At 38.5% G+C, this 22361-nt stretch overlaps 1 protein-coding gene across 1 annotated transcript; it reads left to right on the forward strand.

Annotated features, from left to right (window-relative positions):
- Positions 1-1996: 1996 nt before the first annotated feature.
- On the forward strand, positions 1997-22318 carry Rhag (Rh associated glycoprotein). Its single transcript, XM_041656468.1, has 10 exons — positions 1997-2141; positions 12542-12725; positions 12929-13079; positions 15435-15582; positions 15797-15963; positions 17623-17760; positions 18627-18739; positions 20051-20124; positions 20657-20730; positions 22244-22318. The coding sequence occupies exons 1-10, from the start codon at positions 1997-1999 to the stop codon at positions 22316-22318; spliced, it is 1269 nt and encodes a 422-aa protein (XP_041512402.1).
- Positions 22319-22361: the final 43 nt, after the last annotated feature.

Genomic DNA, 22361 nt, shown 5'->3' on the forward strand with positions numbered 1-22361 from the left:
GGTGGAGAAAGGAGTGATATGGCTAGACAGAGAGAGAAATACAAGCAGGAGGAGACAGAAGCTCAGAGCATTCAGTCTGAGGATCCTCCGTAAGGAGAGGATCACCCCTTTCGTCTGAGTAATAAGAAGAGGTAAGAACTAGTGGCTGGATGCTCTGCTTCTCTGATCTTAAGACAAGCTGTGTTACATCACAAACAAAATATCACCACAGAACACTCTTAGGGTCACCACAAAAGTCAGAAATCAAATTGTGGGGTGAACGAGTATTCCCACAATCAGACAGGTGACATAGTCCTGTTACGATTTCTGTAATGAAAAGGTAAATAGAGATTTTCCATGTCTTCAAGTTGGACATTCACAAATTCTCAGAAATAATTTAGTCCTGAGAGCTAATGTTCTTTTTTTTTTTTTTTTTTTTTTTTTTGATTTGTCGAGACAGGGTTTCTCTGTAGCTTTTGGTTCCTGTCCTGGAACTAGCTCTTGTAGACCAGGCTGGCCTCGAACTCCCAGAGATCCGCCTGCCTCTGCCTCCCGAGTGCTGGGATTAAAGGCGTGCGCCACCACCGCCCGGCGAGATCTCATGTTCTACCACATAAAAAGTTAAGAGAATATATACACATGGACAGACATGTACTGGATCTGCTGGGCACATGTATGTGTTCATGTAATATATGCACATGTGTGCTAGGGCATGCCAAATGTGGACTTCAACTGTGGGGTTTTTGGGTTTTTTTTTTTTTTTGTAAATCCCCCAGTTAGACATTTTGAGAGAGGATCTCTCACTGAATTTGGTTGGTGTTTGGCTGAACAACAAGTCCCAGAAACCCACTTGTCTCCTCCCTATTTCTGGGATTACTGTTACACGCCTTCATGTCCCACTTTGCATGTGGATGCTCACAACAGAGCTCAGGTCCTCACACTTGCAAAGCAAGTGCTTTACCCACCGAACCATCCTCCAGCAGCCCAAACTATGCTTTGTAAACCAACAAGCAATTGTCCCGATATAGACTATGAATGATCTAGCAGGCATTTGTACTTTCCTCCTTATTTTGCATAGAAATTTTTGAAATGGGGTTAAGTGACAGTAATTTTACTCAATGGCTATCTCTTTATTCTCAAAAGCAGGTCTACTCTACTAGAAACACAATTCCAGGTTGGATGAAAAGTCTTCCATCCACATGGTAGTTTTGAATTGCTTATCAACTCAGTAATCACAATAGTCATGATAACAGATCTTCCCTGATTAAGGTCATTCTCTCTGTAATTTTTTATTTTATGCTTTATAGGATGCACTACGGTAGCTCAACACACATACAATTGTTATATGTTGTACATACCAATCCAATTGAGGCACTAATATTTCCAACTCTGTCCATCACTCACTGAATGTGATGAGAATTTTTACCTCTTCTGGACAATTTTGAATATATCATGTAGCTAACTATTCTTTTGTTCTGCATTTGTTTTCATACAATCACTCACTTATATTTCTGCCTTTGCAAATTCCAAATTTCCCTCAAGGAAATTTGTAAGTCCATTCTATATTTTGTTTAAATTTATATGTTTTATGGAGCTAGGGAGAGTATTTAGCACATAATAAGCACCGAAAAACTGTCTATTGAATGAGGTTAAATACAATTCGAGGCACATATACAGTATATCACTTGATTTCTCAAGCATTCTACATTGTATGGGTCAGTAGCCCCTCCTAATCTATGTAATGTGCTCTTCAACATTCAAAACTTAATATGTTTCCAGTTTCCAACGAATAGAGAATTTTAACCAGTCTTGTTTCTCTCTCTCTCTCTCTCTCTCTCTCTCTCTCTCTCTCTCTCTCTCTCAGTGTGTGTGTTTATGTGTGTGTGTGTGTGTGGTCTCTGAAATGTTCTGAGCTCTGAACATGCAACCTAATTCCACACACAAATCAGTCCTATGCTCTTATCAGCCCAACACAGCCTGTGAAGCCCTCATTGCAGCTCTGTCCCTCGCCACAGTCATGAGGTTTAAATTCTCTCTCATGGCCATAGGCCTGGAAGTTATTATAATTGTCTTATTTGGATTATTTGTTGAATATGAGACAACCCAGCAGGTCAATGCTACAAGATCCCCAAAGACGGACCAATTTCTTCAGTTGTATCCCTGTGAGTAAAAAATTTACTTCTTATACTCCTTTCAGATCTTCAGGGTCTCAGACTGTAAATATTTAAATGTTATATTATTATTATGCATTTTAGGTAGTCTTAAAATTGTCTAGTATATTGAATGTCATGGGTATTGTATGTCCCCATTAGTACATTTTTATCTTCTGTTTATGATTAAAGTGTTTAGACAGGATCTGTGTGTGTTCCAATGTCAGAATAATCAAGTAAATCTTAACATTTTGTCTTCTTTTTTTTTTTTTCAAATTCATCGAATCCTTAAAACTAAATAGCCATCTTTATTGTTTGGGTTTCTCTACTCATTTTGTAGGAAATACAATAACTAACAGCAAGTGTAGCACAGAGACAAGGGTGAAATGGAGTGAAGAAGGGGGAGGCAGAATTCACCGTGGGTCCTTAGATATAAGACGGGGTATTGAGGCAGATGAAGGAGGTTACTGGAGTTTTAATTCATGCATTCTGGGTTTTGTAGCATTTAAAAAAAAAAAAGACAGCTTGTTTTGTTTTGTTTTTGTTTTTGGATTGAAAAGTGTGAACCTTTAATTTAAAATTAGAGTTCTTTACTGGAACAGAGACTAAAGAAAAAGAACAATTGAACTTCCAGTTCTAAAAAGCAGACTACGAAATAGTTAATATACAGAAAGTACCATTTGCTGAGGGATTATTATTATGAGCCTGGCACAGTCATCAGCTCGTCTTCAAAGAGAGATAAGGTACATCATTATTTCTACATTTTTAAATGAAGCTGAAACAACTTTAATTTTTTAAACCATTTAAAATAGCAACCATTATTGTTGCTTATAATACCTGTTTAAACTTCCTAAAATAATGCTTTCATGCCTATATTTTTGAAGAGTAAATGTAATGGAAGCTTTCCCATTTATGACTTATGACCAAGAATGACTCAGCAAACTACAAAAGTCAAATTTAAAAGTAGAATTAGAATCATAGGCCAATGTGCCAGCATATGCCACCAAAGCCATGAGTGAATTTTGAAGCCACTGGGTGAAGGCCAATGGAGAATATTCCATTTACATAGTCTGAGGGAATCACTGCCAAGATGTGCTAGTTACAAGACAAAAAAGCATTTATAATGGAAAGATCTGGCAGTATATGCTTAAGCATGTGATCTAATTCACCATTGCAAATATTGTCTTACAGTGGATCCAATGGGTAGTGTACACCTGCATACCACTGATAAAATACTTAGTATGATTTTAATTATGGGACACACCCAAATGTATCCAAGTTGTGAGACATCTACATGAACAGCTAAATAAAACCACCAATAAAAAGCAAGTGGGAAATTGCTCAAAATTTAAATGATCTAAACAGACATAAAAATACACAGCAACTAATGCTGAAGATTTTGAATATATATATATATATATATATATATATATATATATATATATACATATACCCCTACTTATAGAATAAGCAAAAAAGCAAATCTAGAAAATACTGCTAACATAAATTTAGGTACATTTTATACATATATATGGGGGTATTCACATATATATTCATTTTACCATATTTCTTAAATATTTGACATGTTTGAAAAGTAATAATCTGAAGGTGGTTAGAAGAAAATTTCTAAGAATGCTATTCACTAAGAAAAGATGAGTTCCCTGAACATGTGAATGAGTAGGTATCTTGGACTCTTTTCCTTCTGTTGGTTTGGATTGTCCAACTTGGATGTGATAGTTTTTGCTTTAGCTTATTATATTTTTGTTATATGAATGAATGAATGAAAACTAACCACTTTACTAAGGTAAAAGTTAAAAACTGAACTGTCATGTACATCTTCTGGGAAAAGAAAAATCAGTTTGCTCCAATGGAGTGGCACTGGGTATATGAACTACTTGAGGGCAGGCCTCATGTTCAGGAGTAATTGACTAACATAAAATGAACTTCACAGGTCTCAGTCTCTCTCTCTCTCTCTCTCTCTCTCTCTCTCTCTTTCTCTCTCTCTCTCTCTCTCCACCCCCCCTTCTCCTTCTCTCTCTTTCTCTTTCTCTCCCCGTGTGTGTGTGTGTGTGTGTGTGTATGTGTGTGTGTGTGTGTGTGTGTGTATTTAGTTAAAGATTCGTTTAATGTCTTGAAAAAGTTTAGACCAAGAGCAATCCCAAATTTGAATTCTGTACTTCTCTCATTGTCCTTTCCTTTCTATTGTCTATGGTTTCTAGCCTATCTGTTATCTGTCTGTTGTGTGTGTGTGCAGGAAGCATGGTATGGGAAGGCAATGAGACTTTTTTTTGCAGAAATTATTAACAGAGTTTTACAAATGTCTTAGTCAGTGTTCTATTGCTGTGAACAGACACAATGGCCAAAGCAATTTTTTTTTACTTTTTTTTGGGGGGGGTTACTTTTTGGGGGGAAGCAATTTTTATAAAATAGAATATTTAATCTGGGCCTTGATTGCAGTTGCAGAGGTTTAGTTCATCATTATCACAGCAGGGAGCAAGGTTGCAAGCAGGCAGACATGGTGCTGGAGAAATAACGGAGATCAGCTACATCCTGATCCAAAGGCAGCAGAGAAAGTGGGAAAGATAAAGACAGAGACAAAGAGAAATTGGACTTTTGAACCTCAGTGTCTGCCCCCAGTAACAAGCCTCCTCCAACAAGGCCACACCTCCTATTCTTTCCTTACAGTCCACCTGGGAACTAAACATTCAAATAAAAGAGCCTATAGGGGCCATTTTCATTTAAACCACTGCAACAGAGGCTACTTTACTAACCCCACTGACCCAGAATAGGACTAAAAACTTCAAACAGATATTATCAACCTATATCCACATGTTGACTCCAGCATTTATGGGATATATGTTTTCTTTAAGATTGCTTTCAAATTGTTGGACCTTTCCATAAATGATTACCATAATATTCACAGATACATTGTTCCAGGTCAGTAACATGGAACAGTTTATTTTTTAATTAAAACCATGCATTTAATTAGGTTGTAAAAGCTGATTCCATAAAAAATTGAATACAATGTTCTTGTTTGTTTTTAGGGTTTTGTTTTTTTCTTGTTTGGGATGTTTTCTTTTTTCATTCATTTTCTTTTTTCATTCATTCTTGTTTGTTTGTTTGTTTGTTTTGAGATGGGATTTCTCTGTGTTACAGAGAACTCACTTTGGCTGCTCTGGAACTCATTTTGTAGACCAAGCTGGTCTTGAACTCATTGAGATCTGCCTGCCTCTGCCTCCCAAGTGCTCAGCCCTATAGTGTTTCTTTAAAGGCAAATTAAATTTAAGTAGACTGACTACACACAAAGATAGCAAATTAAGTAAATATTTTACAAAGTCCGAAGACACATTATTAACTGTGTTGCAAGTTCAAATTATGAAGGCAAGAAGTATTTTCAGAAAAAAGATAGTCCCACAGCAGAAGAACATTGTCTTACAATCATGTTTGCACAGATGGAGTACATATTCACATGTATGTGGTATGGTATTGAGGTCAAGGATGGACATGATCTCTGTTTCATTCTCCTTCTTTCTGCTGGTCTCCTTTGACTCCTACTCCCCCAAAAAGAAGCTTTTGTTTCTTCTTTTATGTCATGTACCTCACATTATGTATCTATATAAGATTTCACTATATCATTTTTATATTCAAACTTGCCTTATATTTCCTGAAGGAATGTATAGTTGGATTGCTCCATCTATTTGAAAAATGATAAATGAATATACAGAGCAAGAAATGAGAGATAACAATATAGACAAAACAAATACAGTAAAAGTAAAAGGTGATTGTTATCCATCATTGCACTGAGAAAAGGATTAATTCTTGAGTGGGGTCTAGAAGATTTGCAGGAAAAGAAGTGTTCAGTGTAAGACAAAGAAGATATTCTGAGAAGAAAAAATAAATGTACATAAATTTTAAAAATGGGGAATTCAATTTATTTTTTTTTTGGTTTGTGTGGTATAGGTTTAGCTAAGTCAAGTTTCATTTTAAGTTACGTGATTATCAGGGTTTGTAAGATATCCTATTGCAAGAACAACATGGAAGCAAAATAGAACAGAATTAACAAAAAAGAACTTTGCTAAATTAATACTAATGAAAGGTATGTTTCTGTTCATGCTGTGCTGTTGATGGAGATGATGTGATTGGGAGGAGCTATGAGTGATGGAGAAGATGTTGATAGTGATGGTGATAACTGTGATTGGGAGGATGGAGGTGAAGAAGATGTTGATAGTGATGGTGATGGCTGTGATTGGGAGGATGGAGGTGGAGATGTTGGTGATAATGATGGCGGTGACTGTAACTGGGAGGATGAAGGCAGAAATGATGGTGATGAGGATGATGGCTGTATCCTGTCAGGTTTTGATGCCAACCTCTTTTTTGAAAGCCAAACCCTTTGTTTGAAGCAATGTATAGACTTTCAAAATTCAAATTACTAAAAAGTACTAAGTAGGAGATAGAGAGATTGCTCAGTAGTTGAAAGTACCTGTTCTTGCAAAGGGCTAACTTCAGTTCTAGGGCATCGTTCTTGCTTCCACAGACTCTAGGCATGCATGTGTCACACAGACCCACATGATGGCAATAAATTTCAAATAGTAATACAAGAACAAAGTTAAATTTGGCAAAGGTAAAGGGCTAATTTAGCACTTACTTATATTTGATACAGCCATTCGTATACAGGTTACAAAGAAATGCCTTAAAGTTGTTAAGTAGTTCTCCAAAAGTCAGATGTTTAGTAGAAGGAAGATTAATTGGAATCCAATCCTGGGGTTTTGTTTTGCTTTGTATTGCTTTGTCTTTAAGGTCTATGATCAAACTACGGCATTGTATACCAAATATCAATTTTTAATTCAGAGTGCAGGATTCATTTATCAACATACGCCTATTGTCTCCAACAAAGCCATTTACAAATATTTGATCTTCTCTAGCATCAGCCTTCCTCCTCCTTGAAGGAAGGGGGGGGGGTGAGTTGTCATTGACTGTCTTCTGTCTGGATCTTTTTCCACCTTATGTTCTGAGAGAAGATCTCTCCTGAATCATTGATGAAGCTGGCTATCCAGTGAGGTCCCACAAATTTCCTGCCTCCTCCATTCCAGAGCTGTGTTTATCAGCACATTCTGCTGCATCCAGCTTTTGATGTGGGTTCTGGGGAAGCAAGCTCAAGAGTCTGTGTTTGTAGAGAATACACATTGTCAACTGTGTTGTCTTCCCCAGCTCAGAGTCAACCAACATCTAAGAGAAAAATATTTACTCAGTAAAAATTCAGTGAAATGTTTATTTCCCTTTATTCTGAACAACTTGTAGAGTTCTGAGCCATTGCTTGAGATACCCATGAAAATTCACTGTCAGCTTAAAGACATAGAAACAAAAAAAAATAGTGCATTTCATTAAAATCTCCAACAAAATACATCTACTAAGATAAAAAAAATCAGTTTAATTATTTGAAATATTTGAATAGTCTATCTTCCTTTAAGGATGACCCTGAGCATAGTATCTTCTTAATATAGATCAGTAATAAAGTGTAAAAACCTATTGTCCTATGCACTCATGAATTTTTTTGTTGTTGTTGCTATTAGAGACAGGGTTTCTCTGTAGCTTTTTGGAGCCTGTCCTGGCACTAGCTCTTGTAGACCAGGCTGGACTCGAACTCACAGAGATCTGCCTGCCTCTGCCTCCCGAGTGCTGGGATTAAAGACGTGCGCCACCACCGCCCGGCTCTGCACTCATGAATTTAACTTGCTTATTTAGTATTTATTTAACATAGAATGTGTCTCAAGAACTGGAGACATCAGAACATAAGCAAAAGCAAAATCCAGACCCATAAGGAATCTTATACAGTGAGTTTGCTTTCATTTTATGAATGTGAAAACCTAGGCTTAGGAAAATTTATTGAATATACAAGGGCACTCAGCTAATAGAAAATTTGAATGAAACATGAGATATTAGCCATTTGTGCTCGTTAGTCTTATGTCAGCTTGGCACACAAGCTGAAGTTATCTGGGAGGAAAGAACCTCAGAAGAAAAAATGTCTCCATAAGATTCAGCTGTAAGGCATTTTCATAATTAATGATTGGTTGGGGAGGGCCCCGTCAGCCCATTTGAGGTAGGGCTACCCCTGGGCTACAGGTTAGGCAAGCCACAGGGAGCAGGCCAGTAAGCAGCACACCTCCATGGCCGCTGCATCAGTTCCTGCCCCCAGGTTCCTGCCCTATTTGGGTTCCTGTCCTGACTTCCTTCCATGATAAACAGCAAGTCAAATAACTTTTAGTTTCCCCATTTCCTATTGTGAAGTTTCTGAAAAATATTTAAAGTAAAAAGCAAAATACTGTTTTGTTCTCAGGAACTGGTGAGAAAAGAAAGAAAGGGATAATCAGGGCCACTACTAAATTAGTGTGAAGAAGGCAGAAAGAAGATGATTGTTGGAGGAGAGAGTGGGGGTGGGGGAGGGAAGAGTAGTAGGAGTGAATATGAATCAAAGTACAGAGATTGTGTGTGTGTGTGTGTGTGTGTGTGTGTGTGAATATGTTGAGATAAAACCCACTATTTTGTACACTAACTAAAACATTCTTGTTAAGTGGGAATTGAGAAGGGATTTGAACCAGTTTGCTCAGTTGCTCTGTGCCCCCCAAGCACTCACTTTAAATAAAAAGCAAGCTTTATAGCACCGCTCTACAGCCTTTTGTGATTTGACTCAGATGAGGGTTTCTCAACAGTGGCACAGTTAGCATTTTGAACTAGAAAACTCCTTGTGGTGGGTGGTGGGGGCTACGCTGTGCACATAGCATGATTACTGAACCGCACTAGATGGCAACAACCAAATATGCCCCCAAATGCTGATGAATGCACTTTCAGCACAAAGGCAACCTATGCAGAGAGCCACTGGTTGAGCGACATCTAGGAAACTCTTAAAACCGGCTGCAAAATAACCTCTCCAACCTGCAAAGCCCTAAATAAAACCCAGTTCCCGGACACAAAGTGCTCACTTTATTGTTTAAAAGGCAGAGCTTTGCTGCACAAAACTAAGTGGGCATTTGCCCGGTTTCATAAACTTTCAATGCAATCCTGACTACCTAACCTGCTTTGGTCTGTCCCTAGTAAACAGAACTGTCAACAGTCTTCAAATTCCATTAGTGCCTTAGCAACTTGAATATCAGATGAAGTGCTTATGCCCTCTTGTGGCGGGAACCAGTAACACAAATTGAAACAAAACATGAAATCCTTTGCCACATATAAAATGTCTAGTTTTCCATAGAAGGGAATGAAAATAGATCCTGCAGGAGACATTAAAAAAATGGATAAAATAATTTTAATGAGTTGGCTACTGAATACCTTAAAGCTAGTAGGTTACAGATGGGAACAAAAACAAAAAAAAGAAGCTCTAAGAAAAGAAAAGATGTTGAAAATCGAATATTGAATTAAAACAACAATAAAGCATCCAAGTAGGACATCTGTATCATATGCCTACCTCCCCAAGAGGGAGCGTCAATCAACTAAGAGCAGATTGAAAGAATATAAGAGCCAGAGGGGTGAGATTGCTGCAAAGTAATGTTTTCAGGAAATGACATTTGTACTTTTAAACTCACAGCAACTATGGCTTCCTTCACAAATCTACCTAAGATTAATCCAGTCAACACACAGCATAAAAGGAGTGGGACCCAGGGTCTCCCACCTCCAGCTGAGGCGCTACCCAGAGTTGATGGTCCATAGCGGAGGAAGTCAGTTTTCTGATCCTTTGTGTCCCATAGTGGATTGCCCATGATCCATGAGACTGCACCCTACAACAATGAGACTCGATGGGTTATTTTAAAAAGAGAAGGAATTAGAAGCACCTAGAGAAGGGAGTTCTGATATGGCTTAAATACATTGTATATTCACATATGCAACTACCAAGAAACAAACTAAATAAATAAACCTGTAGTGGTCCATTCTAGCATTAAGATTACAAATAAGTCACTGAACTGAGCTTTGGGCTCCCAGACACAAACCAAAATAAAATAAAGTCCAGACTAGAAGGCCATTTGGTCAATATCTAACCCAAACCTTCCTTGAAAGAAGACATAACACAGTTCTAGAAAGATTTGGCAAGCACTTGGGAGGCAGAGGCAGGCGGATCTTTGTGAGTTCGAGACCAGCCTGGTCTACAAGAGCTAGTTCCAGGACAGGCTCCAAAACCACAGAGAAACCCTGTCTCGAAAAACCAAAAAAAAAAAAAAAAAAAAAAAAAAAAAAAAAAAAAAATCATGCAAGTTTTTTGTTTGTTTTATTTTGTTTTTCTTATTGCATTCCAATGGAGTCTATGATCAAATATAAATACATAAAATAAAAATGGTGGTAAGACAACTTTTTTTAAAAAAAAGCATACACATGATCACATATTTCAAATGTTTCAGAGATTGATACTAGTTGACAGCTATTTAGCAGTATCTTATTCGAGTTCTAGTGTTCTCCAGAAAAGTACAGAATGAGGTCAATACAATAATGATCAGTAACAACAGGAGACACATTTGGGAAGAAAAAGGCCCTACCTAATCCCACAACGGGCTCTAAAATATGGCTCAGGTGGCATCAGGTAGTCCATTCCCTCCCAAGGAGGATGTCTCCAGTGAACACAGATCTGGGAAAGAGCTATGGCTCCCACCAAGACAAGAGCATTTTCCAAAATGAATGCAGAACATAAGGCTGCCATCAAGGAACCCAGGGCAAATGGGAGGTAAAAGCCCACCTAAGGGTGACAGTGCTTAGCAACCTCTACCAGAGTAGGCAAGCTTGAATGGAGAGCAGGGTCTCCCACTCTCAACCTGTGTGTTTGATTATAGAATGAAGGAACAGAGGAGGCACTTCTGGTGAGGACTCTCTGCACATCTGAAAAGCCAATGTTCTGCTTGGAGTATCTTGACACTCCTACCTTACTCAAATAAGGAAGGAATGGGAAAACTCAGAGCTGACTTCAAATGTTGGCTCTATCATTTTGTGAATCAGTTTCTGTTTAAATCTTGGCTGCAATATTTAATGCCCAACCATCTCTTAAACATTTCACTTTCTCTACTTTTAAATTGCACGATTTTATTTAATTGGTTTATTTTTTACATATAAAATTGAATCATAAGAGATTGCCAATACTCTTAACATTATCAATGGTGTTTTCTTCTTTTACTTGAAAAAAATCATACAATATATTCAGATCACACTTCCCTCTCCCAAAACTCCTCTCAGATTCTTCTCAACTCTATTCCCATGCAACTCCATTCCCTTTCCTTCTCTCTCTCTCTTTAGAAAAATAAACAGGCAAACAGTAAATAGACCAAAAATAATCCTCACAAGAAACATACACACACAAACCCCACAAAAGCACAAAATCAGAAACCATAGTATATGAGGGAACCAGTAAGACAAGAAGAAAAAGAAAATCTACAAAAATCCAATAACAATGTTAATCTCATTGCTAACATTTGATTTTATATGGTTCCTTATTCAAATGTCTGGATTGATGATGTTACATTTGATCATGATTGACTTGAACTGTATGAGTCCTCTGAAAACAAGTCATCCCACTGGAGATAAGCCTGTAAATCTAGCAGATGAAATATTTAAGTTCCCAGATATTATAGAACCTGCCCAACATCATTCCACCACATAATAGATCTGGGAGGACCAAGCCATGAACTCCAGACAAGTCAAGTGTTTGCTCCTCAAGAGGAAAAAGCCTGCATGTCGATTCAGTGATTTGGGATGACTTAAAAATGCTACAAAGTTATTTTATTGTTTGGCTAAAATTTCCAAGCATTTATACTATTATATAAATTTGTAAAGTGGAAACTAGCTCATTCAAATATTTGTTTCTCCATAAGACTTTTATTACTTTTCTCTTATATGCAGAGTCATCACTCCAAGTTCAAGGGGGGAAAGGCTAAAGAAGCCCTAACCTCTTCAGTCAAGAAGCAGCAGAAAAGGGCTTATTTCATCTCTAAGGCCATCACTGAGAGAAGTTATGGCAAAAACTCAAGGCAGAAACCTGAAGGCAGGAACTAGAGCCAAGGCTGTTGGAAGATGGCTGCTAACTGACGTACTCTCCATGGTTTGCTCAGCCTGCCTTCGTATACCAACTAGGCCTGCTTGTATGTAGAGTAGCATCACCTACAGTGAGCTGGGCCTTGCACATCAATCACCAGTCAAGAAAATACCCTACAAACCTGTCTGTAGGCAATCTAATCGAGGCATTTTCTCTATCAAGATTCCTCTTCCCAGATAACACAAACTTGTGTTGTCAAAAAAACCTAACCAAGACCATTAGGAATCTCCTTTTGCAGTTTTATACAAAGATGAAAGCCTTTTCTAACTGAAAAGTATTTATGACAGAATCCTTTGGGCTCTGTTCTTCAAAGATTTTTTTTTTGTTTTTTTCCTTTCCTCTTTTTCAGTATTCCAGGATGTGCATGTCATGATATTCGTTGGGTTTGGCTTCCTCATGACCTTCCTGAAGAAGTATGGCTTCAGTGGTGTTGGTTTCAACCTCTTCCTCGCTGCTCTGGGCCTTCAGTGGGGCACGATTGTGCAGGGACTCCTTCATGACAAAGGAAAGAAATTTCACATTGGAATCAAAAAGTGAGTATCTTTGAACACAGATGCTTGTGCCTTCATCTTCAAAGCTCACATTTTGAAATCTTAATTCCTAAATTGGGAAATAATTAAATCTGAAGGCAAAATCTCGTGAGTGGGGTTAGTGCCCCATTCAAATCTGCAATTTATTAGTCTATTTCAATGTGCAATTCGCTCTTAACTCAATTTATTCTTTCTTGCACCCTCAGTATGATAAACGCAGACTTCAGTACAGCCACGGTTCTGATTTCTTTTGGCGCTGTTCTGGGTAAAACAAGCCCCGTCCAAATGATGATCATGACAATTCTAGAAATTGCTGTCTTTGCTGCCAATGAACATCTGGTTACTAGCCTATTTGAGGTAAGGATAAGAAAATATGTATTTACTAAACTCTGACTATCAGGTCTGGCCACCACATGCCATGGATGCCCACTCTACATAAGGGCAAATCTCTACAGGAGTGCTTCCAGACAAAATAGTTAAAAGACAAAAATAACCACTATCCATGGAGTGCTTAGTGTAAAATGGGCCAGGGAGAGTTGTATTTTATTTCCTGTCATCTTTAAAAAATCATAGAAGGAAGGTAGGTGTCATTGTTACTACTATAAATCCACAGTCAAATGGTCACAGGTGCTAACTGATTCATCCATTTGAGTGAATCTGGATTTAAACCACTTTATCCTAACTCTGGCACTCATTTTATTACTAGCAATAACTAATCCCCACTTATATTTAAATGACTATGTAAATAGCACCATATAAAGCCTCCTCTGTGCTCAATTTTTTTTTCTCCATGAAAATGTTACTGATTCTCTCAAAGATAATAAGTAGGCTGTTTCTGACTACACTGGTATGAATTTTCTTTTACTTATACTTGTATTGAATATTTGATTCAAGAGCTAATATATTAACTTTCTAAGTGTTGGTGCTTTGCCAACAAAACAAAATTAGTTAAGGTTTCTGACTTTACAGAGCTTAAAGTATAATGGGTTAGACAAAAATCAAATATTATATATCCACTCTAAACTAATTTATGTTGGTGACAAATTGTCTGAGATAGTTAAGGTAAGAAAGACACCCTTTGATTCACACGCTCAGAGTCATTAGTCCCTTGTCTCCATTGTTTCTGGGCCCAGAAGGAGGCAGATCTTCACATTGGTGGGCTGCACTTGAGTGAAGCAGCTCACTTCCTGGTAGGTGGGGAGCCAGGAGAAAGATGTTGGGGACATTCTCCTCAAGACATGCTCCTTACAGCTTTTACCAAGTCCTAATTGCCCACTCAGTTTTAGACCCTTCAGACAATGACATCCATTCTTCAATAGAAAATCTTTCTTATGATACAATCACTTCCCCAAAACCACATCTCTGAAAGCTACTGCACTGGGGTCCAAGCCTCCCACACATGAGCCTTTAGGAGGCATTGCATGTATAAACATGGCGGAAAATGGGAGTTCTGAGAAAACTATTGAGTATAGAGTAAAAAGCAAGGAAGGGGCTGTCTGCGGAAGTGACAATGACACTAACATATTGAAGTTTCACAGGTCACTAAGGTGGGGACATGTCCTTAATGCCAAAGGAAGCTCAAGAACAGTTCATTGGTAGTCGGGGGGTGGGGAACTTGAGTTGCCGAAGATGAGCATGGTTGTCCAAAAACTGGTGAAGCTACCATAGAAAAATGAGATTAACAGAGGCCCCATAGGCTCTACGAAGTGTTTAAGTTAAGACTGATTTGATGGATTCTGAGAAGGAAATAGAAAGGGTTGTTTTGCTACAAATAAGTGAGTGTTTATAGAGGGACACAGACTTACATAGTGTTTGTAAAGTTCAAATATAATTAATTTTCACCTAATTCTCTCTCCTGAAACCATATGGTAAAGAGAAGTAAGGCTCCTATATGGAAGTGTTCAGCAAAATTGAACATCCTACAGTGATGACTGAACTCAAAACAACGAAGTTGCTCTCTAAGGGCCCAGGATCCCTGTCTAGTCAAAGATGGAGCAAATCAGGAGATTCTTCTACTTGCACCACTTTGAAAATCTGAAATGAATTGGTGATGCTTTCTTACCTTGGTTTGCAATAGGAATTGTTCCTGGCTGAGCATCCTGAATTTTCTCTCTAGAAGCACAAAATTCGGGATACTTTAAATTCATACAGAATCCTAAAAAGGGAACAAAATGCCTCTCCTCAAGTCAGTATTAGAATTCAATTAGTCTTTATGTAGCATATAACAGGATGTAGAACCAAGGGATTGAGTGTCCTTTTAAGGTTCAAGCCTTTGAATTATAGTTAAATGAACTTTAGCTGCGAAGTCAAATAAATGTGAATCATTTTTGTTTCAAGTTGAGTGCAATACATGGTGGTTCACTGAGCCTCTTTCAAACCTGAAATAGCTTAGCATGGACTGCATGCCCAGTAAGGACCTGGTTCTTTCTTTAGGAATGTGGTCTCACCTAAGCACCAACACAATTCTGTTAGGTGGATAATACATCCTGGTTTTATAAAACCTGAATTCATGGATATTTAGTAATGTTTTACCCCCACATCAGAAGTACTTCACCTTTGCATGTCTCAAGAGCTTGTCATATTTTTTTCTTTTTTTACTACCTCATCTGTCTTTTCTTTAACATCTCCCCTAAGCGATTATTTCATGGTCTTTCTGCCTGTAAGGAGACCCATTTTCACCTCCATTCATGCAAATGCTATCTTTCCCTGTAGGCCTCTGACACTGGGGCATCAATGACAATCCATGCTTTTGGAGCCTACTTTGGCTTAGCTGTAGCAGGTGTCTTATATCGGCCTGGCCTCCGATGGGAACATAAAAATGAAGAATCTGTGTACCACTCTGACTTGTTTGCCATGATTGGTGAGTAGAATGAGTTTACCTGATTGCTTGTCTATATCTGAAGATTCTCAGAAGGCCTCTTTTGAACATCGCTTTGTTTAGTGGTGGGTCAGTAATCCCTCTTCTGCCTACTTCTTAAATGATGAAGCCTAAAATCATGGGTATCAATTCCCAGAGCAAATCATGCCCTAATAGGATCTTTCTTGTAATAACTAATACCATTTATGGTTTACAGGAACACTTTTCCTTTGGATATTTTGGCCCAGCTTTAATTCAGCCATTGCTGTAACTGGGGAAAAACAGTACAGGGCCATTATCAATACTTATTTGTCCCTTGCTGCCTGTGTGATCGTAGCCTATGCCTTGTCCAGCCTTGTTGAACGCCGAGGCAGACTGGATATGGTAAGTGTCAATATTAAACTAATGGAAACTCCATTAATGTCAACAGTTTCTCAGATAAGAAAGTCAGTATGCATCAGAGCTGGGCTCCCTGACCAAACTACAAGCAGCAGACTTCAGAGAAATATCTGAAAATATTTTCATTTATTCACTGGTTATCTGTTCCACTTCAAAGTCTAGGAATTTGCAATTTGTAAGGTGTGCAGTCATAAAACTCACACATAAAGGGTTTTTTCTTTTATATTAAAACTGTTCTTAACTCCACAGAAATTTTCCCTCAAAACTTGACTTGTGAAAGAGTAGGGCAGGGGAGTGAGATGGTGGGTGTTGGTTCTATTTTGCCAATTGCAAGGGTTCAAAGATGACAGCTATGCTGTGCAGTCTCTGGTGAATTCCCCTCCCTCTGGACCATGGACCCACACTCTTGCATGTATGAGCAGCATCAACAGTATTCAGTAGACTATCAAAAAAAAGTGAAGTAGAGAGGGGCCATGTTAGGAGAATGATGGAGAGTTCGAAGGGGTAAGAAGAAGATAGGTATTATCTTTCATTGTATACATGTATAAATTTTAAGGAAAAACATTAAGAACAGAAACAATAATCCCAAATAGAACTCTAGAAAACAATGACAATTTGGCTGCTAAAAAATTCAAATAAGATCCTTGGTAGCGCTGAAGTAATGATCATTTTATTTTACTATGTTCGTGTGAGATGTCAGGGAGGGATACACACGAGGGACATCTAAAAAGTCTCTGAAGCAATTTCTGCAAGTTCTTTGTGGTCAAAAAGTAACATAACATCTTTTTCTAAATTCAATCTGGCTTGCCTATTTGGGATTTAGAGAAACTGCTATACAGAGAAAAACAAAAATAAAAGCTCAAATCAAGAACTCTTTTTTTTTCAATGCAGGGCAGAAATGAATGCTTCTCTCTCTCTCTCTCTCTCTCTCTCTCTCTCTCTCTCTCTGTGTGTGTGTGTGTGTGTGTGTGTGTGTGTGATTTATGTATTTTTATTCTTTTATTTTGTGTTTATGGATGTCTTGCCTGCAAGAATATATGTGCACCCCATGCATATAGTGCCCATGGAGGCCAGAAGAGGACATTGGATCCCCTGTAACTGGAGTTACAGACATTCGTTAGTCACTGTGTGGGTTCTGGGAACTGAACCAGGGTCCTCTGGTAGAGCAACCAGTACCCTTAAATACTAACCCATCCCTGAAACCCCCAGAGTGCATATTTAAAGCAAGGTTGAGAACTCACATTTCCATTCTTTACAATTTGTGTCATAAGAGACAACGGAAACACATGTTTAAAAAAAATAATACTCATAGGTTTACTTTTAAAGATGATAGATTATCCAACTCCCTTGGTAGGCCAGGCAGACTGTGGCTTCTGAGAATTCTGGTGAACGGAAATGAGCTCTCTTTCTCCAGCCTCAGACATTTCTGGCTAGATTGTGTCTCAAAAAGAAAAGAAAAGAAAAGAAAAGAAAAGAAAAGAAAAGAAAAGAAGAGAAAAAGAAAAAAGTGTGTGTGTGTGTGTCCGTCCATGAAAATGTCTTTCAAGTAATGGCTAATGCAGCTGTCTACTGGGCACTGTCTGCCTCTAGTCTTTCCGACATTGCCTCATTCCACATCCTCACTCGTGGTCTGTCTCCATTCAGGTTCACATTCAGAATGCCACTCTGGCAGGAGGTGTCGCTGTGGGCACATGTGCAGACATGGAAATCCCCCTCTTTGCTGCTATGGCCATTGGAAGCATTGCTGGGATCATCTCTGTGCTTGGATACAAGTTCCTTAGTGTATGTATGACAGGTGTATTGAACCAAACCTTAAATCTGTATCCCTATCTTTCTTAGGTCCCACCAGTAGGGTCAGTGGGGTTTCCTTCCCTGTAAGCCTTCCACTGGAGGCCACTTGTCTTCCTTTCTGAAATGCCACTCACATTGCAGCCACATTGCAGTGACTCTCCTCTTTCCTGGTGTCTGTGTGGCAGGAGAAGATCTGGTACTAGTCGTTAGTAATTTAGCATGAAGGCAATGTAGTGGATTATGTTAACTACTTTAGAGAAGTTCCAGAGGATGTTTTACTTTTGTTGTTTGTTTATTTGTGTACTTCGTGTGCTGATGAAGCATCTGAGATGTTATTAGAAGATGAGAAAGTGACATAACTTCCTTCCAGTCCAGTCACTAAAGACTGCCTGATTACCAGTGTACTTAAAGCGTTTGACATGGGTGTACTTCAATTTCAAAGGAAAACTGAGCCGTAGAGAAAATTGCCTCTTCTGAGTAGAGGCAGAAATGGAGAGATAAGGAAAGTAGCGGACAGCAGACCTAAAGGATCAACAAACTTTGAAGTCTAACATATGTAAGAACTACCGTTTTTTAATGTACTATGTTTGGAATTCATGCTAGTGAGTAGTTTTTAGCTGCTCATATCAGAAAAATCAAACATTTAAAGAAGGAGTAAATGTGAACATGATGGGGCTGACAATTTGGGTCACTCTAGTAAAATTGTAACCATGCATTTGTAATGTGTAACACTACACTGTTTCGTACGTAAATGGTAAGAACTTATAACTATATTCTTCTACACAGCTGTTTGCTCCACATCCTTATGGAGCTCTGTCTGTCTTACAAGATAATGACCTTCCTTCCTTTTACATTAGCCACTGTTAGCTAACAAACTGATGATCAAAGATACATGTGGAGTCCATAACCTGCACGGCTTACCTGGTGTCTTCGGAGGCCTTGCCAGCATTTTGGCCAAATACTTGGGAATGTCTGCAGTGTGAGTAAAAACCAGTGGGTGTTTCTTGCTCAGGTCCTGTGCTTTGTAACTGTACTTGTGGAAATACACCATGATGGGGATGGGACCCTGTTGGTGGGGTTAACAGTCCAGGCTCAAAGAGACATGAATGCTCTTGATGAATCTTTTCTAGTTGCTTCTTTCACAGACTCACTCCCCTTATGTTTTATAAACTCTATTACCCACCTTCTCAGAGAGTAGCACTCTGCTAGGGATACTACTGCCTTCAAAGTTCATATGCCGTTTGCTTAGGAGTCTTACATGTTTTGAAGGCATCTATCACATTCTTCCACCCTCAACTTATAACTTTATAAAGTTTTATATTTTTATTTACTCTGTGTGTGTATGTGTGGCATGCAGATGCACATGTATGTGCATATAGAAGTCTGAAGGTAGCCTTCAGGAGTCAGTTCTTTCCTTCCTCCATGTGGATCCAGGGATCCAACTCGGGTCATTGGCAGCAAACTTCCTTACACACTGACTCTTTTCCCCAGACCAATGAATGATATTTTATTTCAAAGTAACTGCCTCTGGTATGACAAATGTATTCTTTGATGACTTCATTGTCTTCTCCCTAACATATATGTCATATTTACTTTTTTGGATGTTGTTAATGAACCTTCTGATTTTCCTAAAATTGTTTAATTACATTGGTGAGGAAATGGTATGTTGTGGGACAATGATCTGTATCCTGTCCCTTGTATTTTAATAAAACGCTGATTGGCCAGTACCCAGGCAGGAAGTATAGGCAGAGTGACCAGGCAGGAAGTATAGAAAGGGCAATGAGAATAGAAGATTTCTGGAAAGATGAAAGGTCAGTCTGCAGTCATCATCCAGACACAGAGGAAGCAAGATGAGAATGCCTCGTTAATAAAAGGTACCAAGCCACTTGGCTAACATAGACAGGAATAACAGGCTAATTTAAGATGTAAGAATTAGTTAATAAGAAGCCTGAGCTAATAGGCCAACCAGTTTATGATTAATGTAGACCACTGTGTGTTTCTTTGGGATGAAATGGCTGTGTGTCCAGGCAGCACAAAAACCTTTGTCAACAATGATAGTCACATTGTTTTAGAATGGTCTCACCGAGCCTGTTAGAACAGAGATTCAAGAACTGATGTGCAATTGACAGTGAGTGAGTGAGTGAATCAAGGGTAAATTTTGGGAAAGTGCTAAATTCCTTTAGATGAATGCCTTATTAACCATAACTAATGAATGACAAAGAATATTTTTAAAAGAAAAAGAAAAAAGAAAAACCAATGACTACATATTTGCTTTTCCTAGGTCTACCACAGGTATGCAGGCAGCAGCCCTGGGTTCCTCCATTGGCTCAGCAATTGTTGGCGGTTTGGTTACAGGTCTGCATCAAAAGTAAACATTTAGCTGAGTTCTGTGGTACATGATTGTAACCATGGCTACATGGGAGGTTAACACAGAAGGATTAGGACTTCCAGACCATTGTAAAATTGTATCTCAGAATACTAAGAATAATAACACGTGAATTCTTTTTTTTTAAAGATTTATTTATTTATGTATACAACATCCTGTCCCCATGTATGCATACCAGAAGAGGGCGCCAGGTCTTATTACAGATGGTTGTAAGCCACCATGTGGTTGCTGGGAATTGAACTCAGGACCTCTGGAAGAGCAACCAGTGCTCTTAACCACTGAGCCATCTCTCCAGCCCAACATGTGAATTCTTGCCAGTACCCTATTACTTCATTTACTTTGCAGAGAAATGAATAAGACACAGTTGATTGGTCAATTCCAAACTGTGCTAAAGTTCTGGCAATTAATTACCTTAACTAAAGGAGATGTTTTCTTAACAGTATTTTAACTGCTTAGTAAGCTTTCCCTCTTCATAATATTGTATTCCTTCTACCCTCACAGGTCTAATTCTGAAGTTACCTATCTGGGATCAGCCCCCTGATGAGTACTGCTATGATGATTCTGTTTATTGGAAGGTAATGGACAGGATTCAAAAAGAGAATATAAATCATAGTTCTGTCATGGTTTAGATGACCTAACCTCTTAGCACCAGTCATACAATTACACGATTCCTTCTACTAGCCACAGAAGAGATGCTTCCCATCTGGCCAGCATGGAAATGGGCACAGAATCATCAAGAATTCACTGTGCCTTTTGGTAGCAAAATATCTACTTTTCTGACCTCTATGGGTTCCTGCATGTATATGGTACACATAAACTCATGTGAACACACACATACACACAAAGTACGTATGTAAAAAGTAATATATATTAAAAGATATGATATATTTTAAAGTAGAAACTCAACAAATATAGAATTTAACTAGCAAATACCATTTCAGTTCTGTTATATCAATTTTTTAAAGATATTTTTTGTTGACCAAGATTTCTGTCCCACCCAGTCTCACAGTCATTTAGTCCCAAAGAAACACACAGAGGTTCACATTAATTATAAACTAACTGGCCTATTAACAGAGGCTTCTTATTAATTAATTTTTACATCTTAAATTGGTCTGTTATTTTTGTCTATGTTAGCCACGTGGCTCGGTACCTTTTTTGGTGAGGCAGTCACATCTTGCTTTTTTGCTTCCTCTGTCTCTGGGTCACCAACCGTAGACTGAAATATCCTTCCTCTCAGAATTCTTGTTGTCCCGCCTCTACTTCCTGTCTGGTCACCCACCTATTCTTTTGGCCTGGCTATTGGCCAATCAGTGTTTTATTAAAAATCATACAAGTGACAGGATAAAAGACCATTGTCCCACAGCACTCCTTCCTTTAAAACCAAACCAAAACAAACAAACAAAAAAAGAACTCTGAATTTAATATACTCCAGCGACAGAGGAAGCAAAATAGCAAGATGTGACTGCCTAGCCAAAAAAGGTACCAAGCCACGTGGCTAACATAGACAAAATAATGGGCTAGTATAAGATGTAAAAATTAGTTACTAAAAAGCCTGAACTACTAGGCCATTCAGTTTATTATTATCGTAGGCCTCTGTGTATTTGTTTGGAACTGAATGACTGTGGGACTGGGCAGGACAGAAATCCCAGTCAACAGTTTATAAAAAAAAAATACCAGTCAGTAGCGCAAGGTGTTATATTCAATGTACAAGTAAGAAAAAGCAATTATAATGTTTAAGGCTGAAGGCTGTGAGGAAGCACAGATCCAAAGGTCCTGTGATAGACCAGCCCCACGTTCTGCCTTTTGACTCCACTGCTGCTTTCTCCCTAACCATTTCCTGAATTCCCTGAGGGAGATAGGTGCTTCTACAGACTGTTGGGGAAACTGAGCTTGGGAAACTGGGAAAGCAGTCAAAGTCGGTGGGATAAATTATTTGCTTTCTTATTTTTCTTTAATTCAAATAATTTTTCTTTTCATATTTTCTAAGTTTAGATAGTAGCATTAGTAAACACCTTTGCTTCAGTACTAACTTTAGACAGGCCCGGGGAGGAACCATTCAGTGTCACATTGTTTCTTTTGCTCTCCAAGGTTCCCAAGGTCAGAGAACTTGATCCTCAGTTCTTTCAACATGCGAATCACAATCACCTGGAGCATGAAGTCTAGATATCATTCCTAAACTCTGCGTCCTCAGCATTACCGAGAAGAG

Source organism: Microtus oregoni, unplaced genomic scaffold, assembly GCF_018167655.1.
Source record: "Microtus oregoni isolate MIOR12 unplaced genomic scaffold, Mior012 000007F_ref0000211, whole genome shotgun sequence".
NCBI lineage: Eukaryota > Metazoa > Chordata > Mammalia > Rodentia > Cricetidae > Microtus > Microtus oregoni.